Below are 27,286 nucleotides of genomic sequence, written 5' to 3'. Positions count from 1 at the left end.
CCACTAGCGTGGGGCTGGACAAGGACCTGGGCCTGCAGCCTGGCCTTCTAGAGCATTCCACCCAGAGCCCCCAGGGACGGGACAGCCCCTCCCTGGGCAGACCCCTGTTCCCGTCGCCGCCGGCAGGTCCTTCTCAAAGGCCAAAAGGAAACGTCCAGGAGGCTCCTGGCAACGGCACAGAGGAGCCAGCTGCCTGAGAGTCAACATCAGCCGAGCCCTGGGCCGCTGCCTCGAGTCGTAAATACCGTAAATACCGCGGGGCCATGCGCGCAATGCGCGCCTGCGCTGGGGCTGGGGAGCAGCAAACCCTTCCCACGACGGGGCTGCCCTCCAGGAAACGGCCGGGCCGCGGAAAGGCCGGCAGCTGTCGGGCACACGCACTTGCGCACGCGCAGGACCGGGACTCGTGACACCAACAGGGGCCCGACGGCTGTGTCGAGACGCGAGGAGGAGCCCGGCGAGGGGAGCGCCCCGCCCCCTGGCCCCACGCAGAGCAGAGAGCTGCGTGAGGCGGGGGCGGGGGCGGGGGCGGCGAGGGGCACCACCCGGCTGCTGACCGGATCAGGCTCCCCCCGCCGACCCAGCTCGGGGATGGACAGGAAGATCCCAAGAACTGCAGTTCAGCCCCAAGACGAGCACCCTTCAGGCCGATGGCCACCGTGGGAAGCTCCCGGCGAGGACAGGAGACCTCGGGCTCAGAGGCCCTCAGACGGGCCGAGCCCCAGCTCCGAGGCCCCGGGATGTTCCTTCTGAGCTCGGTTTTGCCCTCAGTACCCGGGGATACCTACCGCCTCACCTGACGGGGAGCTCACGGAGGGTTCCGAGACGGTGGGCGCCACGCCGCCCAGTGCAGAGTAGGCGCTCTTTCAAGGCTGCATGTTAAAGTGTACAGACGGGGTCCTCGCCTCGCGAAAACGTCTACGAGGCCTCTTGGGCCCTGCCCATGCGCACATCGGCTGGGGTTCAGTGGCCTGACGCCCCCCAACACCGTGGGCTGGCCCTCACCTTGACCAGCTGCAGGGGGGTTGACAATTACTTACCCACCCGGGGCCACGAGAAAAGGGGGCCCGCGGCCTAGCAGCCCCAACTCGGCCCGGGACCATCGGCCCCAGGTGAGTTCGGAGACACCCGGACGAGGGGCGGGGCTGCAGGGGTGGTCCCTGCCCGGAGGGAGCGGCTGTGCGTCAGTGACGTGACCCGGCTATTTCAGGGTCTGAAGTTGTGTCTTAGTCGTTTATTTAACTCAAGGGGAAACTGGACTTTCTCATGACTCGTCGCTCTCCAAATGGCGTCTCCAGCATTTCCACTGCTAAAGCCATCTTGCGTGTGCAGCTGTGGCCAGAAACAGGTCCAAAACCCAATCAGCCCCAGTTATGTGACCGCGCCACCCTTTACGACGCGAACCTGTTAGAAGCACAGCTGGAACGGACCCTGAACATGAGTATTTTTCCATGAAAAATGCAACACTGTCTTCTGTGGAAACGTGTACGTTTCCCAAAGCACGCATCTGAAAGGATGTTAAGTCAGCATCGCTCAAAAAACACCTTCAGGCTCACGTGCACTCAGCTGGGAACAGAGCGGAAGGTTCGCAGCGAGCTGGCCCCCCGGGGCTCAGGGGTCCCACCAGGCGGGGGCTCACCCTGCAGCGGTGTGCTTCGTTCATCCACTCGGAGTTCAGTCTCACCGCTTCAGAAACCAAAGAGGTGAAAAAAGGGACACCCAAGAGGAAGGTAGGAGATGGATTAAAATGCAGTGCTGATGAAAACCACGCAGCTCTCGCCGGCGGCCAGGGCACCGAGGGCCTGCAGAGCTCTCGGCCCCGAGCTGAGCCTGTCCGGGGACGCTTGGGGCGGCTTTGCCAGCCTCTCCAGGCCGATGGTGACATCCATCCGCCGGCAGGTGGGGCGCATGGTCAGTCGGCACTGGAAGTGGGGTCAGGCCGGTCCTGCCGGCACCAGGGCAGGCACACAGCGGGAGGGCGGCGGCCTTGGCGGAAAGAGGGGTCTTAGGCAATACCTGCAGGACAGGCACCTCCAGGGGCTTCGGGAGCAAAGGGAAGGGGAGCGGAGGCCACTCGTCTACCCGACTCTGAGCTCACCTGCCGAAAATACCTGCTACTTGCTGGGTTTACATTTCTTTCTACAAGTGTCTTGTGAAACTCCTAGGTGAAATTCTCTATGTATAATTCACATACTTACTCTCCGAACTTAGGAAATCTAGTTTTAGTTTTAAAGGCAGTCCACTGCTAAAACAAGCAAGAATATGTAAGCTTCAACAGAGGATGATAGGTTTTTATCTAACGATAAGTAAGACCCATTTACAGTCCCTTCAAACTTAAAAAGAGGTTTGTATCGGTGGGTGGAGAAAAGCTGTTCAACTGGAAACTTCCCTGAAGACGCTTTGGTGGGACTGAGCTCAGTGACAGAGGGGGAGAAAAAGGCCCAGCAAAAAAGGGGTTACATCCGGACCTGTGGGAGGTGCCCGCCCGCCAGCTGCGGGCCTATAAAGCCTGCCTGCGGCCGCCAGGGGCCAACCAACCGACAATCGACAGGGCTGCCTGCCGAGGACAACGGGCTGGGCTCCGGAGCCTCCACTCTCCTCTCCAGCGTCCCGTGAAGGTCCCGATTCCACCCTCAAGTCCAGAATCGCTGCCACCCCCAGCTGTGAGGGCATCCCAGAGGCTGGCTGAGCTGCCCTCCCAGGGACGGGGGATGGGTCTGCTCAGAGGACACACGCAGGTGGCCAGCGGCAGCGCAGGTAAGCGTGACCCAGGCTCTGGGTCTGTGTTCGGGTCGGCGCCGGGATGGAGGTGGGCCGGGCAGATGGGGCTGGACGTCCCGGCTGGGTGCAGCACAGACCGGGCACCTTCAGTGAGGGCGGCTCAGCAGGAAGGGTCTTTCATGGCGCTGGCTGAAAACAATGCTAGCTGCTTTCCGTCCTGTTTTGTTCAAACAAGCATCTTTCTCCAAGAAGATTGCCAGGGCTCTGACGGCGGCGCTTCCCTTACTCCCTCAATGAGGACGCCTGCCAACCCGAGATTAATTTAATATATAAAAGATACTCACCTCGTAGATCTTACAAAAATGTGGTTCATTTTTCTAGATCTGGACAAGCAGTGGCAGTCTGAAACAAAATGATACCTGACTGTTTTATACTCAACTTTCTATTTGTAAATTCGTGGCCAACTTTCATGAGGAAAGTGTGTCAGCAGTAAGATTTATGCTTATCTTTTCATCAAACCACCATGAAAACAGCATTGGTCAAGGATCAAAGACCCATTTACCCGGGAAAGAAGTGACGGCCAACACCTAACGAGCACAGGGGAGGGCAGGTGTGTCTCAAGGGCTCTGCTTGCCTTGGAGTTTCCTGAGAATCAGTCCAAAACTTTCCAAAATTCCCACGTTTAAAGAGCAAAACAAATACTCTAAGCGTTTCTTACAGAGAAATTTGTTTGTTTGTTTGTTTGTTTGCGGTACGTGGGCCTCTCACTGTTGCGGCCTCTCCCGTTGCGGAGCAGGGGCTCCGGACGCGCAGGCTCAGCGGCCATGGCTCACGGGCCCAGCCGCGGCGCGGCATGTGGGATCTTCCCGGACCGGGGCACGAACCTGTGTCCCCTCCATCGGCAGGCGGACTCTCAGCCGCTGCGCCACCAGGGAAGCCCCTACAGAGAAATTTAAAAGCAGAGGCTTTAAACATTACAGATGGAATCTGAGAATAATGGCATTTATGTGGTTCAAATTGGGATCACCTACCAAAGATGAATAAAGAACACGACACAACTAGTAAAATCCAGTTTATCAACCCCAGTGAAGCAGAGGTTACTGAAACCTTTTAAAATAACTGACGCCAAGGTCCCGATTAATCTCTTTCCTCTTTTTTTAGAAACTCTATTTTCAAGCAATAGGTCAGTAAGTACCTGCTGCTCTGGCAACTTTGAAAACGATCCCTGGCCACCTCCCAGGAGAGGCAGAAACTCTCCAAGGCGGTCACTAAGGCTCCCCCGCCCCGGCCCTGCCGACGGGGCTGCCCCACAAAGCTGGGGCCACCTTGCCCCTCCCCAGCCGTGATGCCCGAGACCACAGACCCTGCCCAGGGTGCCCCCGTCAACGCCGCAGAGCCTCTGGGGAGCGCGCTGAGCAGAGCCCATGTCAGGCCGAGCGCGTGAGCAGCCACCAGGGCGAGACGGTCAGAAGCAGAGGTCTGGGAGGGTTGCTCTCCCCAGCCTCCAAGTCACAGCGTTTCTAGGTTGCAAACAGCAGTAGAGAAATACATGCGGTTTTACAATAATTTGTCAAAACAGTGAAAAAAATTCAAATCTTATTTTCTAAAACAATGACCACCTTTATTTCTCATGTTCTCTCATTCCGTGTTCTGAAAACAGTTCCATGTTCGGCTCCCAAACTTAGGGTGAGCCAAAAATGCTAGACTTCTTTGATCTGTATTATTGTAAGAAAAAGGACCCTGCTCCACATCTCACCAAGCGTGCTGGGCCCACTCCCTTCCAGAAAAGGCCGCTTTCCCCCTTCCCGTCTTAGTTCTCTTTCAGCAGCCGCCGAAATAAAACTATTTTGTCTCCTGACCACAACCCTCCTACGGCTTCCACGCAAACATCCAGCCGTGCTCCCTCCTGAGCTGCGTCCGGCGGGCCTGAGCACGAGTCACCGCCAGCCGCACTCAGACCCAGTGGCCCTGGGAGCCCTGGGGAGAGAACACGGGCCGTGTTCTGCGCTCGACTCCCCTGCTCCAGCACAGGGCCGGCTGGCCCTCCAAGCGGAGGGGACACGTCCAGGCCTGCCCTGCGCGCTCGTGTGCTGCACCCGTCCCGCGTCATCAGCAAGGCCTGGAGCCGCCGGGCTTCAATCCTCTGCTCTTGCTTCCCCAGGTGCCCGGGAGTGAGGGCTCAGGTGTGGCGTGGACACGGACGCAGACCCAGAGGCCAGGCGCCAACCTCCACCTCCGGTTGCACAAGTGCCCCTGGGGCCTGCTCCGCTTTTACAGATGCCTGGCTCACTTCCAAGAGCATCCCCTTTCCTTCTCAAGAGGGATTTCCTGTTAAACAACGGTTTCTGGGAGCCCTGCAGCAAATCCTGAGAGGCCGGCTGGCCCCCCGGGCGCCCGGCCCAGCATGGAGACGCCGCCGGGCGCCTCCAACGGCTCCTCCGGCGGCCTCGGCCTGGCCCGCGCGCTGGCCAACGGCTCGGCCGCGCTCTCGGAGCAGCAGTACGCCCTCGGGCTCTTCCTGTCCTGCCTCTACACCGTTTTCCTCTTCCCTATCGGCTTCGTGGGCAACCTCCTGATCCTGGTGGTGAACCTCCGCTTCCGGGAGAAGATGACCGTCCCCGACCTGTACTTCATCAACCTGGCGGCCGCGGACCTCATCCTGGTGGCGGACTCGCTGATCGAGGTGTTCAACCTGGACGAGCAATACTACGACATGACCGCGCTCTGCACGTTCATGGCGCTCTTCCTGCAGGTCAACATGTACAGCAGCGTCTTCTTCCTCACCTGGATGAGCTTCGACCGCTACCTGGCCCTGGCCAAGACCGTGCGCTGCGGCCCGTTCCGCACCAAGCCCCGCGCGCGGCTGAGCTGCGGCCTCATCTGGATGGCCTCCGTGTCCGCCACGCTGGTGCCCTTCACCGCCGTGCACCTGCGGCACAGCGAGGACGTCTGCTTCTGCTTCGCGGACGTCAGGGAGGTGCAGTGGCTGGAGGTCACGCTGGGCTTCGTGCTCCCCTTCGCCATCATCGGCCTCTGCTACTCGCTCATCGTCAGGGTCCTGGTGACGGCGCACCGGCACCGTGGCCTTCGCCCGCGGAGGCAGAAGGCTCTGCGCATGATCCTGGCCGTGGTCCTGGTCTTCTTCGTGTGCTGGCTGCCCGAGAACGTCTTCATCAGCGTACACCTGCTGCAACGCGTGCCGCCCGGGGCCGGACCCTGCCAGCGGTCCCCCCGCCACGCGCACCCGCTGGCCGGCCACGTGGTCAACCTGGCCGCCTTCTCCAACAGCTGCCTCAACCCCCTGGTCTACAGCTTCCTCGGGGAGACCTTCCGAGACAAGCTGCGGCTCTACATGGAGCAGAAGACCGGCCTGTCTGCCCTGAACCGCTTCTGCCACGTGGCCCTGAAGGCGGTGGTCCCGGACAGCACCGAGCAGGCCGAGGTGAAGTTCAGCAGTGCCGTGTAGGGGGGGCGGGGTGGGGGTGGGCAGGAAGGGCCAGACACTGTGCCCCGCACGGCCCTAAGGCACCCTCCCGCTGGCGACTCACACACACAGCTGTCCATCCATCTGGGTCATGAGCACGGGGCACGGACCCCCGCACACGCTGGATCACGTGGCAGACGTTTCTGACACCCGCTAACGAGAGCGAACAGGACGGGGACACTGGGATGAAGTACCCTCGTTTCAAAGCAGACGTGCCATAAATTTGCCATTTTAGAGGAACAGAACTCACGCAGCTGACGTGAACTGGAGGTGGAGGAACACTTTCCGCGCCTGCGTGTGTGTGTGTGTGTGCGCGCGCGTGTGTGTGTACCGGGCGCCCTGCACCTCCCGCCAGCCTGGGGAGGGACGCCGCTGTGCACCTCCTGAAGGGTGGGGTGAACGCAGCGGTAACAACAACGATGACAACGCAGACCCCTCTCGTCAAAACGTAAAAAAGAAAATCAAATGAGTCTGGGAATGTCCAGTCTTTGTCAATAAAGTACAGCCATGCCGGTTCTTCCGAATTCTCCACCTGAGCAGTTCCCTAAGGGGCCGGGGGGTGGGGCACTCAGAGCCTCAGCAGCAGGACCACCCCTTCCTCACCGAGAAAAAGCTCCGTACCATCTGGAGGCGCCCTCGCTGCCCGGAGGACTCTGGGGACTCCAGCCCAAGCCCCGGACGCTCCTGGCACCTGGACGGTGCCTGACATGGGTGCCACACGCTCTCTGGGCGCCAGGATAATCTCTACTGCGAACACACCACACAGCCTCGCTCTTCTAGGCGCTCTGCAGGGCTGGGCCCACCCGCCCTGCCCAGGGCCCCCTCCTCCCCAGAAACACAACCAAGACGGGACACGGCTGGCCTCGCCGGGAGGACGGTGAACAATGTTTAAGTGACAGGAAGTGAACCATTTTTAGTTTTAACAGTTCTCGATGAGTGCAAACCTCCGACAGAGAGTATCTGTCCCAAGGAAATATCTGCATTCAGCAAGCGCCGTCTCCAGTGGCTCAAGCCCCACCGAAGCCTCGCTTTCCACGCAGACTCGCATCTTACGAGGTGAGAGCTGTTCTTAAGTTCCCCGACCCCCGCGAGTCCCCACCGCAGGAGCCCCGGCACTGAGGGCTCCATCAAGTGCACGCCTGCTCTCGTCCCCGCTGGGAGGGTGGTGATGGCTGGGACAGGGACAGACAGTGCGTTAGTGAACAGGGCCTGTCCCTGACCCTCCAGCAAACCCAGGAGGTGCACGCGCGGCCGCAAGAGTCTGACTTGACCGCTGGAAACCTTAAGCAGTAACGACACAGCCAGGAACCAGGCCCCCTCCCTGTGTGCTCGGCCTCCCCTGGTCTCCAACAGGCAGGAGCAAACCATGCGGAAGCCATGCAAAGCCACCCGAGGTCACAGTCCCCGTCCTTCCCCAGAGGTGCCTGACATCAGGATATCTGGGTGGGAACTGTATCCGACCGAGGCCCCAAAGTGTTTATCAGGGACGGGGCAGCTCTCACTCCGTGGGCTGGCTGGGTGTTCACAGAACACCCCCCCACCCCGCGCTGGCTAATCAGAGGCAGCTTCCATCCTGCGATCCTTGGTTCACCTGAGATCACAGAGCAAACCTGTCCTCCTCACACCTGACACACACCCCAGCAAGCACGGAGGCCTCGAGAGCTCTGTGGGCAGAGACGCGAGTCAAATGGGCCCCCACACAGCACCCGCCACTCAGCTCTGGAAGCCCATTTCCTGATCTGCAAAACCAGCGGCACAACGGCTCCGAGGGCCCGTCGGGGGGAAGACAGGCTGCGGGATGGCTGGAAGGCAGGTACAAGGCAGAGGCCGTGACTTAACCAGAAGGGGTTCTTACTGAGCCAGAGGCCGGACCAGGTGCTCCCGGAGTCCCTTCTCACCCGAGACCCTAGAGCCCTGGCTCCGGGGGCAGAGCCAGGCTCAGCGCCCCCAGCGGGCTCCAAGCACGCACAGCCGCCCACCGGCGCACACACGTCCTTCTCGGAGCGCTTATCTGAGAGCGGAGGCTGGTTTCACGGTTTTCGCTGGAGCAGCACAAGATAAAGTCAAGGCGTCCGATGGCTTTGCTGTTTCCCGGTAACCCCGCTCTCCTGGGCGGTGACACTCTCCGCACCCCGCCAAGAGCACAGAAGTGGGGAGCAGCCAGCACGGAAGGCGCGGCGTCAGCACCGAATGCGACTTCCTAACGTCCTCTGTGCTTAATAACTTGCTCCAAGCCTGGGAGGCCCCGAGCCTGGGAAGGCCCTGGCGGGAGGACTGTGTACCCACCCCGTCGGAGGGAAGGCTGGGCCCTAACCTCCCTCTTGGCCGGGGTGTGGGGGCACCTCTGAGACGACCCTAAACCACCATGACCGAGCACATTAGCGAGGGCGCTGCCCTGATGGACACGGAGACGGGAGGGGGAAGGGCAGGCAGCGAGCACCCGTGGGAGCGGGTGGGAACTGGAGTTCGGGCTTCAGCCCCAGTGTCTGTGGCAGGAACGTGCACGGGGGCGTGTGGTGTGCGTGTGCCTGCTGGGCGTGAGCACCTCGGACGCGGACGGGCTGTGTGTGGACACGCTGCCACGGGCGCCGTACCTTCCCCAGCCGGCCCTGCCCAGGCCTGGGCCTCCAGCACCCATACCCTCACAGGAGGCAAGCGCCTCGGGGTCCTGGACAGGGTGTCCCGCCAGGAGGCGAGAAGCATCGGGACAATGACAGGGTCACATCACCAGGACACAGGGACCCAGCTCAAGGGTTCCCACTGGACGACCTGGGCAGTTTGAGCATCGAGATCATTAGATGGGTAAGTAACCATCTACTATTGAAAAATGAGAATCCACGAGTCCATCCGATAACAAACATATAAATATCACCTAAATAAACTGAGCAATGAAGTAACTACAAGAACCCACAGGAATGAAGGAAGGACTGAAGGGAGGAGTGGGTGACTGGACGGGAAGGACCCTGCTCAGAGCAGAGGCCGCTGACTGGCCCGGCGGAGGGTCCTGGAGGGCTCGTCACACACGACCGTTGTGCAGCCTGGGACAGGCGAGACCCCTGACGTGGCTAAAGCAGGGGCACTCGCTGGACCAGGAGCAGGACGCCCGACCACTTTACCATGGGGAACAGTGACCAAGAGCGCAGAGACAGGACGGCCCGCAGCTCGGGGCTCCGAGGAGCCCACCCAATGGGCGTCCCAACGCGGACCCCAGGGCAGGCAGTGCTTCCCCACGTCCGAATCCGGGATCACAGCCAGAATCTAATGGGGGGGAAGCACCACCAGGTCCAAAACAGGGGCAGGAGGCAGCCTCCACCCACACCACCACGTCACGAGAGACGAAGGAGGCGGAGGGTTGCTCCAAATTAAGGGACGGTCAGGAGGCGAGCAGCTAGAGCAGAATGTGGTCCTGGGGAGGACGGTCCCAGGAAGAAAAAATGCTACAAGTGGGGGGTCAGCTGGTGGAAGTGGACCCCCCAGTAGACTAAAGTATCACATCGACACTCGACTCCCCGAGACCGAGGGCCGCGCTGCCACTGCAGGGACGCGAGGAGATGTCCTCACGCTAAGGGGACGCACACAGAGGGAGAACGCACGAGCACTTTAGGCGGCAAAGCAGCTGGGACAAGTGTGTGCAGTGTCAATTCCACGCTGGGGTGCACACTCCAAGGGGCTGGAACAGATGCTCCAACAAGCACTTGTGCATGAGTGTCCACGGCAGCTCCCGTCACGGTAGCTGGCGGTGGAAACAACCCAGCTGTTCGTCGACAGGTGAATACAACTCGGTCCTTGGCCCCGGGAGGGCATGAAGCACTGACACCTGCTGCAACACGGGGGAGCCCTGAACACACAGTGCTCCGTGAGAACCAGTCAGGAAAGGACCGCACTGGGTGAGTCTGCTGACGTGAAACGCCAGAGCTGGCAAATCCGCAGACCGGAAGCAGGAAGTGGGTGCCCGGTGCTGGGGGACGGCTGGGGAGGGGCTGCAAACGGGGACAGGGCGAAGCAAGCGTCTCCCGTTAGTGACCCATGACGGCCATACCGCTCTGTGAGCCCCTGAGAATCACTGTCGCACCCAAGTGAAAAGGGGGCAGGGACAGTAGGTAAGCTGCATCTCAGTGAAGCTGCTCCTGGAAAGAACCGGGCGCGGCACTGGGTCCTCTCTCACAGCTGCCTGCCCTGCTGGACGTTCAGCCCTGCAACGCGACTCGATGCCACGGTCCGTTTCTGCCCACAAAGGGGAGACAGCCTGCACTGCCTGGAAATGTTAAGGTTTAAGCCGTCTGGAACCTGAGAAGCTTCCGCTAACGTGTACTGCAAGTGTTCTCAATAAAGTTCTCTCTTTTTCCTTACTGCCTAGTAATCCAAGTTTTCTTTTCTTTTCCACAGTGGGAAACTAATCATCTGGGGTGTCTTTTGATATGTTTTTAAATCAAAAATAAAGGGAAAAAGACTTCAGTAAAAACTATGGCTGAATTTACTAGGTCATGCTCTGGCGCTTCACAAAGCCACGAAGGCCGGTTTTGTCCCTGTGACGACTCTCTGTGGGACACCCAGGGACCTGCGGGCTGGCAGTGCGGCCAGCACCCGGGCGGGGCCAGGCATCCCTCACCCACCGCCTCCCCAGGCACCCCCAGCTCTCTGTGGCACGAAGGAAGGGCGCAAGAGCAGAAGGGCGCAGACCAACCGCCGTCTCGCCGGGGCGCTGGCACCGGGGCAGCCTGCTCAGAGCCCCGGGAAATAGACATGTCCCAGCTACTCCTGCGCCACTTCCTCCCCAGTGACTTCCTATCTGTGATAGAACGCCTCCTGAGCCGGGGCGCGGCGGCCGCACAGAAGTGCCTCCTCTCCGGCCAGGTGAAGCGTCTGTCTGAACATCTCCTGCATCACTGGTTATCACGGAGACCTGCCTGCCGAGCACCCTTCTGGGGCGTCACCGAGGCCTGTCTGAAGATGATGTTGGCACTTAGCCTCGCAGCTTGGAGGACTCCAGGGACAGTGGAAGGGGGGAGGAGGAGGGCAGAGTCACCTGCGCCAACCCCACTCCCCACTGAGTGCCCACCAGCCTCCTGGTCAAAGGTGTCTGAGCCTCTGAGCCCACCTTGCCCGCTGGCACATCCTGCAGGCCCCAGAAGGCCCGATGCAGCCTGCATCAACCAGCAGGCCCTCAGGGAACAGATGTGGGTCCGCAAGACAGGGGTCCCCAGGAAGTGGGGGCAACAGCCATCAGAGCAGGACCCGCCCAGGCTCCTCAACACCAGGCGCTGAGGCCGACACAGCACCACGAGGCCTGGAGAGGCCGGGAAAGGCTGGGAAAGGCTCTTCCATCCCAGGACGCTCCATGTGCCCCACGGGCACCTGCTGGAGCCTTTGCCTTCAACGCCCAGTTCAGTGTCGTCAGAAAAGGTCAGCTGCTCTGAGTTCATCTGATTTTTGCCAATGTCCAGTGGGTGGGACCTCATCCGGGAACAAGGGTTTTAAAGGCCAAAGGAACAGAGAACAAAAGTGGATGAAAACCTGACTGTAATTCTAAGCCTTTATAAGTGGGTGGAATCGATCTAAAACTTATCACAAGAAATCAGCTGTAGGGAGTCCTGGAGAGCCCAGTTATTAGAAAGGGCGCCGTCCCCGTCTGTCCAGGTGGCTGGTCCCAAGGACAGTGGACATCGGACACGAGGTCTCTGAAGAGGGAACAGGCTCTTCACGCAGAGTCCCTGTTCCCGCATTGCTCCCTCTGCCTGGACCCCACTACTACACTCACCCACCTCCTGCCGCCCGAGCTCCGGGAGAGGGTGGGCCATACCCTGGTCTGGACAGGGCTACGCACGACTCAGGCCTCCTGTATGGGCTGGGCCCCTACATGGAGGGAGTCTCGGTCCCATGCTGGGCCGCCCCCCGCCGGACACATGTGGGTCCCCCGCCCCCAGGAGACTTGGGCTCTTCCAAGGAGGTCACAACAAACTCCCACAGCCAACCAGACAGGAGGTGGGCCCCACCCCCTGCTCAGAACATTCAGTCTTCAGCAGACAGGACAGTTGTCTTTGCCGACTCAACAATGTAAACCGCCCAGAAATGAAGAAAATCACAGCAGCCACGGTTTCAGGTCGCTAGTTTCACCCTTCACAGAGTCAACAGCAGCGGTTCTTGTCCCTGAAGCCACAGCACAGAACTCTCCCCAGGGCAGCTGCCATACCTTCCCTGGGCGTGAAGAGTGGCTTGCCGGGCACGTCCCGCTGAGCGAGTCCAGCGAGGTCCCCCAGAAGTCCTGTCACCCCACCCTGACAACCGTGGTAACCTCTGCACTGGGCAACATGTGTAAAAGTCAGCCACTCAAAGACATGGAAAATCGGAAAGGCCGGGGTCTCCCCGACCAATTTCTGGAAGAAGGCTTTAAACAGGGGATGTGAGTGATGGAGCGTGAAGCCACCACAGGCCTAGCTGGGAAACGCCGTTAACAGTTTTTCGAAAGCAGCAGCTGCGGGTGGGGGAGGGGGAATTGGATGAATGCGTCCAACGTGTCCAAGGAGGGGACGCAGAGAGCAGGGAGAGACCGCTGCGGCGAGTGGGGCTGGGGGCTTGGACCAGGAGGGGAGCCCTTGGCGTGGTGAGAGCGGTTGGACTCTGGGTACGTTCTGAAGTCAACAGGGCTCAACAAGACTCCCAGACGGAAGAGACGTGGAACATGAGAGACAGAAGGACAGACACTGTGTGGTTCTACTCACGAGGTTCTGGGGGAGTCAAGGCCACAGAGATGGAAAGTAGAGGGTGGGGGCCAGGGCTGGGGGAGGGGAGGGGGCGTCCGTGTCTCATGGGGGTAGAGTCTCAGTTCGGGAAGATGAGAACGTTCTGGAGACGGACAGTGGTGATGGCTGCACAGCAGTGAGAGTATACTTAATGCCCCTGAACTGGACACTGAAAAATGGCTAAAGTGGTTGATTTGATTACGTTATGCATATTTTACCAGAATAAAATTAAAAAGAATAAAGAGAAGGGTTTTTGCCTGAGCAATGACGTTATTCCCCGTTATTTCTCTGGGGAAGGTGGTGGATGGAACGCTCGGGGAGATGGAGACCTGGATTTCGGGCAGCTAAGTCTGAGGTCACGGTTAGGCACCCGGGCGTCTGCCGAGGGGCGAGGCTACAGGTGTGGCGCACGCGGAAAGTCTGCGGGAGCCACACACGTTGGGCATGTGGTAGCAGCCCCGAGAGCCAAGATGCCAAGGCGAGCGCAGGGCGGCACCGGGGGACTCGGGGAGGAGCGGAGGGCAGCCTGCGGCTGACGGTGGGCAACGAGCTGACGGGGAGCGAGGGTGGGCTGTGGAAGCAGAGGGTCCCCGTCGAGCCCTCAGGGGAGGCTGCAGCCCAAGGGCTGAACCAGACGGTGCAGAGAGGCCCCACCCAGACCCCCACGCCCCGCTCGTTGAAGCCCCAGAATTTTGCAGTAATTTGTTACACAGCAAGAGGTGACTAACATATATATGGGGCTTATCCAGCAGAAGCGAAGACCTGCAAATCCCAAGACCTTGCAATTCCACCCCAGGCCTACACCCCAGAGAAGCTGTGTCCACCTATGAGGGCATCACCCATACCTGCCAACAACTCAGAGGACCTAATGGATGAAATATGTTCCTGCGCCAATAAAAGGTAACAATCTAGAGCTATAACAACAGCATGGAGAACGCTTACAATAAACGTTAGTCAGAAAAGCAAAATACAGGGGCTTCCCTGGGGGCGCAGTGGTTAGGAATCCTCCTGCCAACGCAGGGGACACGGGTTCGATCCCTGGTTCGGGAGATCCCACATGCCGCGGAGCAACTAAGCGCACCTAGAGCCCGTGCTCCACAAGAGAAGCCACCGCAGTGAGAAGCCTGCGCACTTCAACGAGCCCGTGCTCCACAAGAGAAGCCACCGCAGTGAGAAGCCTGCGCACTTCAACGAGCCCGTGCTCCACAAGAGAAGCCACCGCAGTGAGAAGCCTGCACACTTCAACGAGCCCGTGCTCCACAAGAGAAGCCACCGCAGTGAGAAGCCTGCGCACTTCAACGAAGACCCAACACAGCCTAAATAAATGAATAAATCTATTAAAAAAAACAAAAAGCAAAATACAGGAAAGCGGGGATGGTGGTGGTGGTGGTGGGATGAACTTGGAGGTTGGGATTGACATGTATACACTAATATGTATAAAACAGACAACTAATAAGAACCTGCGGTATAAAAAAAATAATAATAAAATAAAATGTTTTTAAAAAGCAGCAAAACGGGCTTCCCTGGTGGCGCAGTGGTTGAGGGTCCGCCTGCCGATGCAGGGGACACGGGTTCGTGCCCCGGTCTGGGAAGATCCCACGTGCCACGGAGCGGCTAGGCCCTTGAGCCATGGCCGCTGAGCCTCCGCGTCTGGAGCCTGTGCTCCGCAATGGGAGAGGCCACAACAGTGAGAGGCCCGCGTACTGCAAAACAAACAAACAAACAAACAAAAAGCAGCAAAATACAAAAGTAGAATGCAATTCCAACCATGTAAAGTTCAACTACCAGCAAAACCAAACTATTATTTAGGGATGCATCACAGGAAATATTGATACAAGTCTAAAGAAAAGCAGGGGGATGAAAGAGGCGCTGAGTTTTGTTTCTCAACCCAGCTGTGGTTTCCTTTAAGCTGTATGTACCTCCTATTTGCTTACTTTACAATAAAAAAGGAAGGAAAGAAATCCACCATACAGAGTATGCCTGTCTGCGGCCATAAATGAAATTCTTCCACTTAACTCACAGCTGCTCAGTTTAAAACTCCAGGCTCAAATCAGAATTTAATACCAAAAGTCACTACCATTTCCCAGGTAAAGTGGTCACCTTCACTAACCCACACTCCCTGCACCTGTTTCTGAAAGTTAGGTCAAGTAAAGGCGAGAAATTAGATACGATGCTGGTAACACCAGACCCAGAATTAGAAACTTCAATGAGAAAAGGACAGCGATTCTTTTTTGCCTCAAAATACAGTCTGAAGGAAAGAATTTCCCCTAAATGGGTAAGCTTGAGAAGAAAGAGCTGCACATGAATAGAGGGGCGACAGGGCAGGAAGATGGACTGGGTGCGGGGGTAGCAGCCCACCACACTGACTTAACCCAAGCCCCACCCAAGTCCCCGGGGGCCCCCCAGGGCTCCAGCCAGGGGAGAACGCGGGGCAGCAAGACACAGAAAATGGCACGTGGATGAGTGTCTTTCTTACAAACTACAGGAAAACGCAGTTTACATGCACGGGAATCTTGGAACCTCCCTGCCAGTTACAAATTCCCACTCCCTCTTCAGACACGCGGGGCACCTGGGCGACCAGAGAGAAGAGGACGAGCGTGCCAGCAGCCCGGCTGCTCAGAAAACCCGCCTCCACCAGGGGGACCACGATGGTTGGCAGGGCCCTGGCACCAGCTACACAGCCCAGGCTCCAGGGCCAGGAGCTCTGCTCAGCCAGATGGGGCGGAACGCACACCCATGCCTGGGGAACACATACTCTGCCAGGGCCAGAGCCCAGCCCACACTCGCCGGTGTGCCTGCACACACGTGCACACAGACACAGCCACACACACATGCCCTCATGTCGAAGACCTGCAAGCACACACTCATGCAGACGTGCCCACACGCACACACTCTCCGTGCGCTGTCCACGTCCTGGCTGACGGGGTCCCTGAGCCTGCCCTGGGGGACCCTCCACGCCATCAGGAGGCACATTTCGAAACCCCGCTCGGGTCCCCCAGGCATCATGCTCCACTAACCTCTCCCGAACAGAGCCCACTGTGGAGGGCCCCATGCTGACCGCACAGCGGACATTCAGGGCGAGGCCAGCGGCCGGCCTGGCTGGAGGGCTCGGGGTGCAGCTTTCTTTCAGGTGGAAGAAGAGCAAGAGCAGCCCGTGTGGAAAAGCACCGTCTGCCCCACACGGACCAACAGAACTCACTGCACTTACCTTGGCACCGACACAGGCTGTGACTCCTCTGCAGCACGGAGTGGGGGAGGGGGCCAGGGGCTCCTGGGGGGTCTGACCCCGCAGCCAGAACTCAGTGTAAACAGAGGACTAATTCATAAAACTGCTAAATCCCAACACATGTAGAAATTTGCTCAAATCAGCTTCTAGGCCCCCTACACAGACATTACTTCCACCCTCCAGGAAGGACAGATGTTAACACACGTGTCTCCCGTTCTCATCACCACAGAGCACACACAGCTGCCGCACACACGCGTGTCCTCCCGGCACCGTGTCAGCTAGTTAGCACGTTACCTCGCGGCAGCCTAGGCGACCCCGTGTGATCAGGCCGTACTGTCTCCACTTGACGGTGTCAGAGAGAAGCGTGGTGCCCAAGGTCACGACCACCCGGCGCCCTGCGTAAGCCTCTGTCCACCTGAGCCAAGCGGTACCAAGTCCTACCCCACAGCCCTGTTCTGAACTTGGAAGTGGGGCGGCGACAAAGGCGGGCACTTTCCCTGGCACCCCCCCCATCTTTCCAGTAACGGGTGCCTGTTCTGACTGGGCTCCAGGCCGCCCAGCTGGAAGTCACAGGCCCAGGCTGCCCGCAGCTTCCTGGTCGGCTCCTGAAGATGAGGCCACTGACCCCCACTGTCTGCCCCCGCCCGGCTCTAACTGCACACGTGGTGTGGGCTCCCCCTGACCGTATGCCAGGGCAGCAGGACGGCGAGGCCAGAGGAGCCGGGTCCCTGGACGACCCCAGGAATCAGCCGCCCCAGCCCGGGCCGCTTGCCTCCGCACTGTGAAATTTCCATCCTATGTAAGGCACTGGATTTTGGGGTCTCTGCGTCACGGCAGTTGGCCTGTGCCCTGACACGTGTCTGTCCGTAAGCCTCCGTCTGTGTCCAGTTTTTGGCCCTTCCTGCATGCTGAGCCCTGTGCTGGCACCCGCCCCATTCCTGGTCACGGTACCACTACACACACCCCAGACCCAGGTCCCTCAGTCACACACTTCAGCCCCTGCCCCGTGCCAGGTGGGGCCTGGTTCCAGCCGTCCCGCGCCTCCAGGCCAGGCAGGCTGCTGCGTGGAGGCGCCTGGCTTTGGTGGCCACCGTGCTAAGCCTCAAGAACGGGCAGGGCTCTGTCAGGCCAGCAGAGGCTCAGGACGCAAAGACAGCATCGTCGGGCCAAACCTGGCGTCGGTGGTGAGCAAGGACCTCAACCGCCGCTTTCCTTTGCCTTTTAAGACATCACCTCTGAGCACACACTCAGAGCTGATCCATACCTAGAGGCCAGGGCCTCCGGTACATGCACGTGTGTCCTGACACCCGCACCTCCACAGCCGCACTCAGGTGTGCATCTGGGCAAACGTCCATCCGTGTATGTTCCCGGGGTTGGCCCAGCTTAGACCAGCCATCCTCGGCCAGCAGAAGGCCCCCAGGGGCCGTACTTTACACCAGACGCCACTTCTGCCCCTCACAGCGGGAGACGTGAGCGCTGTGCCTGGGAAAACCATCTTCAAAGCAGCAACTGTTTTCCCAGCTGTGAACACTCCATCCTGGGAAAGCTTTTCATTCCACTGCAAAAATACTTTTGAAAAGACCGAACAAATATTCGGCTTCATCTGTCCATTCTGGTATTTTAGACCCCAAACTGGAGAACTTTCTCGAGTACGTGGTCTGATGAACCAGTGACTAACATTCCTTCAAATCATGAGTGAACCTGCTAACGAAATAAGCTTCCTGAACTAAATGTGGTGTCAACTCACTTAACCGAGAACGATAAACCAAGTGGCTTCCTGTGAACAGCGGGAAGTGGAGGTGGTCTCAGCAGAGAGAGCACCCCAGGCCAGGGGGTCACAGTGACGTGTAAGCTCAGGGAGTGACGGCGGCCCCCTCCCAACGCCAGGACACAGCAGACCCCCCAGCAGACCCCCCCGGAGACCAGGCTCCGGGCAGCCCTGCCATCGCCGCGTGAGGGCCCTCCTCGCACAGAAGGGGGTGGTCCCGGCCCCGGCTTCCCTCGGGGACGAGGGGAGGCAACCCTGGGCTTCAAGGGACGTGGCAGAAGGATGGGGCTGCCTGACCCCAGGTCAGAGTGTGGTTCCAACCCCAAATGGCCAAAGGACTACAAACCAGTGAGAGTTTAATCGTTACTCACGTCACAGACTGTCTGGGCTAAAGAGAGGTGGGGAGGCCTGAAAGGCAGGCGGGAGGAAGGCCCCGGCTCAGTCAACGTGCCGACCCCGCTCTGTGCTCCTCCACGTTCTCCGTGTTTTCCACAGTGGGTGTGTTCTGCTTGTATAAGGTGGGGGACTTTGTTTTTTAAAATTAAATTAAGGATGATTTTGGAAATGACACTACAAACTGAGCCTGCACAAAGAGGTCCCTGTGCCAGATATGCCTTCACAGAGGGACCAGGGGCTTTCAGGGCGGAATTGGGGGGCAGGAGGGGGGAGCTTCCCTTTTTCAACTTTTTCAACTTTCCTTTATGGTTTCGACGCTCCTTATTCAGGAAGTAGGCACAGCGGCACGGGGCATGCAGCACGAAGTCCTCACTGGGATGAGGGGCTTTCATTCCCACGATCTTAGATGCTGGGGTAGTGGCCTGCAGGGACGTTACAGGACCTCCCGGACCCCAGGGAGCGTGTGGGCACCAGCGGGAGACCCGGACCAGCCAGAACGAGGACTTGCCTCCTCGTCCCAGGTCTGCACTGGGGGAGGGGACAGCAGAGGCCATCTGTCCTGGCTGCCCATGGCCGGAGGGGAAGGCCGACAGGCAGGCGGAGGCTGGAGGCCTCTGCTCACGTGGGAGGGAGCGCGGGCCAGGGCGCGTGGAGGGAGGAGAGTCAGGAGGAGCGCGGTTCGAGGGGAAGGGCTTGGGGGGAAGCGGTCAGACCTAGGACGTCCTTTACCGTAGAGAAGACAGTGCAAAAGCGGCCAGAGAAGATGCTACCTGGGGGACAGGGACCCTGAGACCTAGCTGCTCGCTCAGACACGTGCCCCGTGAGCACCTCCAGGCAGCCCCCCGTGCTGGTCTTTGGGCAGCTGGACCAAGTGAGAGGCCGGTGGACAGGAGCCAGACCACAGTACAACCCGGCAGCAGAGAGAGGTCGCTGGTGGGGACGAACAGGCCACGTTCTGACGGGGGGCGGCGGGGGCCCTCCAGGTCTTACAGAAGACGGAGCAGCTGGCGCTCCTGGGAGCCCCCCACCTTCCTACACTGACCGGGGAACCAAAGGGCCGGCACAGGCACCAACCTGGCGGCCGGCAGCAGGGCCCTGCAGCCTGGGAGTGGCCAAGGGGCTGTCTGTCTAGGGCAAAAGCCATAAAAATAACTTGGCTGGAAAAATATCTGAACCATTAGGACAGAGCTCTCAGCACAAGGGTTTTCTCAAATCTGTGCAGAAAAGGTGAACTTTGTAACAGAACTGGTAAAAACACGCAGGCAGCTCATGAGAGAAAAACAAGTGACGGTCCACGGTAGCAATCAAAGTCACTGAAATTACAACCATGAGTGACCTTTTTCTCTCTGTCACACTAGGAAACGTGAAAGACATTATGACACCCAGATCTGGTGTGGGCACCCTCACACACGGAATAGACACTGTATCCACCGTAGGACACTGAGGACACACCCCGAAGTATAAACCGCAGAGTTCTCTCGGGGTGGCAGCGTTCATCTGTCTGGTTTCTTCTGTATGTTTCTATTTCTTTTTTTTTTTTTCCATTTGGCCATGTATATATAACTCAGGAAAAATAATAAACATTCCTTTTTTAAAAGTACGTTTTGCTGAGCTATTTTCTGCTGACCACGAGGAAGCAAAACTCACAAACATGGCCCTGGCTGACCAAGCGGCAATTAAAGCATTAGAAACCGACGTGTGGACAGCTGGACTTGGGGGCGGGGAGGGGACAAAGGCGATGGGTCTCCACGGCAGCAGGACTCTGAGCAGTTTCCAACTCTTCCCTAACGGTTCAGAGTCAACAAATGAGCTGAGAAAACCCATTTTAGAGACAAGAGGTACACAAGCTCGCGGCCAGCCTACTAACAGAACACGGGCCCTGGGGCCGCAGCCCCGAGGAGCTCCTGGAAAAGGGGACAAGGACGTCACACAGCAGGGATGCCAAGTGCCACGTCGAACATGGACGCAGCAGCATGGCGCCGCCAGCAGGCCGGGAAGGCTCTCCCGTACGGCCCACCCAGCAGCATCCAGAATCGATGAGGCCAACGGCACACGTATCACCAAACTCTGGAAAAACGAGAGCTTAATTCTGCCCCTGCGAGTTCCCAGGACAACTCCAGCCGTCCTCATCAACGTGAGCGCCGCGACCAGAAAGACGGAAATACTAAAGCAGCGAGACGCCAGTGGAGATGCAGAGAAGCCGGATCCCTCGCACGACAGGGGCACGTAAGGGGGCGACCGCCCCGAAGGTGGGGAGCTGCCGAGCACCGACACGAGCACGGACCACACGACCAGCCGTTATGCTCCCGGGCGATTTCCCCGGAGACAGGAACACACGTTCATGGGCGTTCACAGCACTTCGGTGGGAAAGCCAAGCCTGGAAACCACCCGAGTGTCCTTCACTGCAGAGCGAAGGGCTGCAGAGCAGCGGCCCAGGGGCCAGTGGCGACAGCAGCTGTGTCATGACACCTGCGGTGAAACCGCGCAGAACCGCACGCGCGCCGGCCAAGCTAACGGCACGTGAGCGAGCTCTGGGGGCGGCAGCGGTGTCCCTCCCGGCGGCAACCACAGTCCGTCACCAACGGGGCAAACTGGGCACAGGGCAGGGCCTCCCTATAGCTTCTGCAACTTCTTACGTAACCTACAGTTATTTCAAACATAAATTCTCTTTAACAAAAGCGAGGGCCCCAGGCCCTCGACACGAACACTGAGCCCCTCGGCCACCCGTCCAGGACCCTCCAGGCGGGCCTGGGGCTCAGCCCGGCGTTCAGAACGCGGCTCCTGTCACAGCGAGAAGAGTCCACACCAACAGCGCCCGTCGCCGCGATGGAGCGCCACGCTCCAGGGCACGCGTGGTGGAGTAAGATCTGGAAGGACCGCAGCAGCCCCCTGCCCACCGGGCGTCTCGCCTGAGTGCTCCCCGATGCCGCGGTCCTCCTGTCATCAGCCCTGCGTGGGGCGGTGCCCGCAGCAACCTTCAAACGGCAGCCAAGAGCCCAGAGGCCCCCGACCTTCCCGGGGAGGCGGCAGGTCGGTGAAGCCACAGGCCCAGGGAGGGGCTTCCTGCCGTCGGAGACCAGGAGAGCCCGGAACTCGGGGCAGAAAGATCTAGTGCCTGAGCGACCTCAGCCGGGGAGGGGCTGCTCTGCAGCCGGGGAGCAGCTCAGACTCGGGGTGCCCGGGAGGGGGTGTCCTCCCAGCTGTGGGGGGTACTCCGGCCAGGCCAGGGCCCCTCCACCGCCCATCTGGGGGCGTCAACGTCGTCCCTACGCTTGGCACCGCCAGGCTGCCCCTGGGGGCTCCAGCAGTGGCGAGGGGCCGCAAGTGCAGCTCAGGGCCCCCGGGTGGAGGGCCAGAGGGCAGGACTGATACGGGAGGGCCCCTGGAGCCACCTCATGCCTCCCAACCGGCTGCAAGCACCCAGTCCCCAGCGACGACTTCTGGCCAAGGGACCGGGACTCCTGTGTCGTCCCTGTGTCACTGTGCGCATGTGTAAGACATGTGTCTCACACTGAGCTGCGGTCAACGTTTCAGAGTGAATGATCTGGCGGAATCACGTTGAAGTCTCTGGTTTCTTGAGAAATGCTCACCTTTTGAGATAAAAAAGACTCAAAAAGATGTGTCTGAGTTTCTAAGCCGTAACTGGTTCTTTGGGGAGAGGTTTTTATTGAGGGGAGGGGTTGTGTGTTTTCCATCGCGTTTGTAGTTTGAATCTTACCGCGTGCTCTCCAGGCATGTGTGGGGACAGAAAAGCCTGCCACCATCCTCGCGGACACGTCCGACCTAAGGGCTAGCGGTGGCCAGGCTCAGCTTCCCAAAGCCACCCACATGCTGTCTGCTACTTAGTGCAAATCAGAGGAAATCGGTGAAAAACTGCAACTACTTCCAAGGTCAGAAGCCACTCACCATCAGATTTTCTATGTTGCGTGAGATTTTTCCACCCAAACAGGAACCAATGTGGTTGTAAACCCGACATTAAGCGACGTGGTAAGTTAACGACGGCTCCATCTAAAAACGAGTAGAATTTGACATACCTGCTATTTTTTGGCTACAAGTATAGGCTGAAAAAGCCATTGCAAATTACTATAACTAGGAGGACACCTTGAAGCTCCCTAACCTCTACCCCACTCCCCACCTCGCCTTATTCACCTGCCTTTAGAAAACTCTCAGCAGGTTATCAGAATTTGTTGAAAAAAAGATGTAATAATTAACACTCCCACAACCTATTACGTGTTAAAACATATAAATTAACACAACATTAAATAAAATCTGTTTTTAGCAGCACAAAAACCCAATTTTTAATATGTATTTGCTGAACACGTGTCCCAATTTGATCTCAGGGAGCTGCTGCTAAGATTTATCGGTTATAGAAAAGTTAGGTTAAGGGTCAACACAGAGAATGTGAGAAAACAGGGAGAAGAAGAAAAATCAGAAGGTTGGCCAGGCCAAGAAGATCAATTTCAGAAAGGAACTGGGGCAGAGGGAATGTGCCCGGAAGGCGGAGGAGCACAGCGCGTGGCTGAGTCAGGACTGACGGGAAGAAGGTGGCGGGGGAGGTTACCGAGAGCCCCAGGACATCTTCCACCCTGGATCACAACAGGCCCGCGGTCCTGCACAGACCCGCCTTCACCACAGTGGTGCGTTTTAATGGTATGTTACACAGAAAACAGACAGACAAGGTCTACAGCAGGTGTGCTACAGGGACACTGTCCAGGTCACGTACTCACCGGGAAACAAGTTGTATCTCTCCAGAGAAAACCATAAAACTTTCCTGAATGACATAAGAAAACAACCTCGGGCTTCCCTGGTGGCGCAGTGGTTGAGAGTCCGCCTGCCGATGCAGGGGACACGGGTTCGTGCCCCGGTCCGGGAAGATCCCACGTGCCGCGGAGCGGCTGGGCCCGTGAGCCGTGGCCGCTGGGCCTGCGCGTCCGGAGCCTGTGCTCCGCAACGGGAGAGGCCACCACAGTGAGAGGCCCGCGTACCGCAAAAAAAAAAAAAAAACAAAAAAAAACAACCTCAATAAAGCATGAAAGATTTCTCAGGAAATCTGAAAGTGGATTGCAAAATTCAAACTAAACAGAAAATATGACAAAGGCCCAGAACCCTGTCCCAAAAAACAATAAGTACTTAGTGTACTAGATACTAAAACGTCTTTTTAAGAACTAAAGTATTAAACAGTGTGGCAAGGAGCAAGTTAAATTATGGTACAACTTTTTTAACGGATAGGCTATTCCACCAAGAACTCTAAGACAATTCAATGAGAATAGTATTTTCAACAAATGGTGTTGGGACAACCAGACACCCATATGCAAAAGAATGAAGCTGGACCCGTACTTCACGCCACACGCAAAAGTTAACTCACAATGGATCGAAGACTGGAGCGTAAGCGCTAACACTGTAAACCGCAGAAGAAGGCACATCTCCTCCTGTAAACGTCCACGATCCTGGATTTGGCAGTGGCTCCTTAGGTACGTATGACACCAGAGGCACAGGCAACAAAGGAACAAACAGATCGATGAGGCTCATCGACCTGTAAGTGTCTGGGTCCCAAGGACAACATCAAGAAAGTGAAAAGATGGGGATTCCCTCGGTGGTCCAGTGGTTAGGACTCGGCGATTCCACTGCCCGGGGCCTGGGTTCGATCCCTGGTCGGGGAGCTAAGATCCCACAAGACATGCAGCCAAAAAAAAAAAGAAACAAACAACAACGACAAAAAAACAAAACAGAGAGAAAGCAAAAAGGCAATGCACAGAAGAAAATGTCTGCAACCCACATATCTGAGAAAAGAATTGTACCTAGCAATCATAAAGAACTCTTACAGCTCAATGAATGAGACAGTTTGTTTTTTCTGTGCGGTACGCGGGCCTCTCACTGCTGTGGTCTCTCCCGTTGCGGAGCACAGGCTCCGGACGCGCAGGCTCAGCGGCCACGGCTCACGGGCCCAGCCGCTCCGCGGCGTGTGGGATCCTCCCAGACCGGGGCACGAACCCGCGTCCCCTGCATGGGCAGGCGGACTCTCAACCACTGAGCCACCAGGGAAGCCCCAAATGAGACACTTTTTAAAATGGAAAAATGTCTATCCAAACCCTTTGCCCCAAGAAAATATACAAATGGCCAATCAGCACATGAAAAGATGCCCAGCATTACTGACCACTGAGAAAATGCAAGTCAAAACCACAAGAAGACACCACTTCACACCCAGCAGGATGGTGAGAATCAGACAGAGAACAGTGCTGGCGAGGACGTGGAGAAAGTGGAATTCTTACACGAGGCTGGTAGTGGAATGAGATGTAAAACAGGGCAGATGCTGCAGAAAAGTCTGCTGGTTAGGAGTTAAGTACAGAACGACCATATGGTCCAGCAATTTCACTCCTGGGTCTATAGCCCAGGAATTGAAAACAGGTATTTAAACAACAATGGGCACACGAATGTTCCCAGAAGCACTGTTCACAGCAGCCACAGGTGGACACGGCCTGACCAGTAACTAAACAAAATGCAGCACATTCACATAAAGGAATGTTATCCAGCCACGAAAATTCAGGAGTGAAGCACTGACACACACGACCACATGCACGAACCTCAAAAACCTGATGCTAAGTGAGGGAACTCAGACACGATGTGTGACACAGGTCACATACTGTATGCTCCCTGTACAGGAATAGGTAACCCAGGGAGACAGAACGTGGGGGAACCAGGGCTGCGCGCAGGGTCAGGAGGGAGCGCCCCGCCAAGTTCAGGGTCTCCCTCCAGGTGAGGACGATGCCGGGCGGCTAGACAGAGAGGGACAGTCACACAACACGTTTGTGTCCTGAAGTGCTGCTGTAAAGTGGTTAGCTTTATATCGGGCTCGTCAGCTCCCATCACAATCCTGGACGTTTAATTCGGTCACCAGACCCTCCTGAGCTCCGCCTATGTTAGTGTTGCTGTGTCCGTCTCTGTGCACCAACGATCCCCATTTCAATTCTTAAATATATGAACTGAATATCCTGGCAACCAGCACTTTAAATAACAGAACTACCCTGAAAAGGACACGTGACTGTCTGCTTTAGAAAAAGCCTCCACAGGATCAGTTTGGATAAACAGACGGATGAGAGATTCAAAAGAAACTAAGACACTTCTGATCTTACAGATCAGCAATAAAAAGACAAAGGACCCAGTTCAAAAATGGACAACGGGTCTGAACAGACGTTTCTCCAAAGAGAGACGACAGCCAGTGAGCAGCTTAAAAGATGCCCAACATCAGTCACAAGGGAAACGCCAATCAAAGCCCAGGGACACCGCCCCACGCCCATCAGAGGGACCATACCCAAAATCAACCATGGACAGCAGGGCTTGGCAGAGAGGTGGGGAAAATATGACACAAAAATTCTACTCCTAGAAATATAAAAATGAAAATACATGTCTCACTTAGAGAACAGACTTGAGGACACAGGGTGGAAAGCGGAGGCTGGGACGAAGTGAGAGAGTAGTGTTGACATATACACATTACCAAATGTAAAATGGATGGCTAATGGGAAGCTGCTGCAGAGCACAGGGAGATCAGCTTGACGCTTTGTGACGACCTAGAGGGGTGGGATAGGGAGGGTGGGAGGGAGGCTCAAGAGGGAGGGGATATATGTATACATATGGCTGATTCACTTTGTTATACAGCAGAAACTAACACAACATTGTAAAGCAATTATACTCCAATAAAGATGTTAAAAAAAAAAGAAAGGAAGAAAATATATGTCTCACAAAACCATGTGTTCATAGCAGCATCACCCGTAACATATAAAGTGAGAAAGAGTACGGGACAGACAACATGTTACCATCTGTGTAAACACATGCTCAGACACGGCTATGCACAGAAAAATGTCTGGAAAGGGACTAACACCCATAAAAGTGCAAGGAAATAGAAGAAACTGATAAAAGTCTGGCCTAGTGGGAGAATGTTTTGAATTTTGTATCATGTCCTGCATTACCTAATAAAAACATAAACATTGTTTTTAAAGCACTATAGAAAAAAAAAGAAAAGAAAAACAGATTAGTAGAACACAATGTAGACCCTAGAAAATTTGGAGGATAGAACATGTTCTATCAAAAGGACAGAATATTCAGTAAATGATACGGGACAACTGAATCTTTCTTTAAGAAAAAAAATGTCAGATCCCTGCCTCACATAACACAAATTTCACTTCATTTAAAAACCCACAAAAAGTGGAAAAAAATATAAGAAAACGTTTGTAACTGTGGAAGAGAGGACTTTTTAAGGGAACAAAAAAAGAACAAAAACAGACACCACAAAGCAAAACTGACAGACACTCGCCTGCACACTACTGAAAGCCCCACGGAAACATCAAATTCAGGAGACAAAAGACACATGGGGAGAAAGTCCATGTATTAGACACACAAAAAGTCCTTTTTTACAAAAGGCGATCAATTCAACAGAGAAATAGGCGAAAGATGTGATGAGCAAATTCATAGAAGACAAATGCTTAATAACTAATCGAAAAATGTCCATCTCACTAGGGATCAGGAAAATATAAATTAAAAACAGATTCTACTCTTCACCCACCAGATTGGTAAGAATAAAAGATGGATAGTACCCAGTGCACTCTATAATGCCAGGACATGAACTCTGGGGCCCTGAGGCATCATGTATCAGATTTCAAATGCTGCGTCTCCAAGAGAAGCATCACACAGGCAAACAGACCTAAATGGGCCTCTCTCCAAGAAGACACACAGATGGCCCACAGGCACATAAAAAGAGGCTCAACACCACTATTATTAGAGAGATGCAAATCAAAAACACAACGAGGTACCACCTCACACCGGTCAGAATGCCCATCATTAAAAAGTCTACAAACAATAAATGCTGGAGAGGGTGTGGAGAACAGGGAACCCTCCTACACTGTTGGTGGGAATGTAAATTGGTGCAGCCACTATGGAAAACAGTATGGAGGTTCCTC

General features: G+C 56.6%; 2 protein-coding genes across 4 annotated transcripts in view; one reads left to right on the top strand and one right to left on the bottom strand.

The window, feature by feature from the left end:
- CHLSN (cholesin) overlaps positions 1 to 27,286 on the bottom strand; it is a 98,290-nt gene that overhangs the window by 54,012 nt on the left and 16,992 nt on the right. The gene's annotated exons all lie outside the window — the stretch shown is intronic.
- On the top strand, positions 5,121 to 6,374 carry GPER1 (G protein-coupled estrogen receptor 1). Its single transcript, XM_082600550.1, has one exon. It carries the CDS (start codon positions 5,126 to 5,128, stop codon positions 6,185 to 6,187), a length of 1,062 nt encoding a protein of 353 aa, XP_082456676.1. The 5' UTR covers positions 5,121 to 5,125; the 3' UTR covers positions 6,188 to 6,374.

This window comes from Mesoplodon mirus (genome assembly GCF_964341445.2).
Source record: "Mesoplodon mirus genome assembly, chromosome: 15".
Lineage (NCBI taxonomy): Eukaryota > Metazoa > Chordata > Mammalia > Artiodactyla > Ziphiidae > Mesoplodon > Mesoplodon mirus.
This window is presented reverse-complemented; position numbering and strand designations above follow the sequence as displayed.

Bases quoted from the DNA above. Each gene is read 5' to 3' on its own strand.
- GPER1 (XM_082600550.1), top strand. From the start codon at position 5,126: ATGGAGACGCCGCCGGGCGCCTCCAACGGCTCCTCCGGCGGCCTCGGC.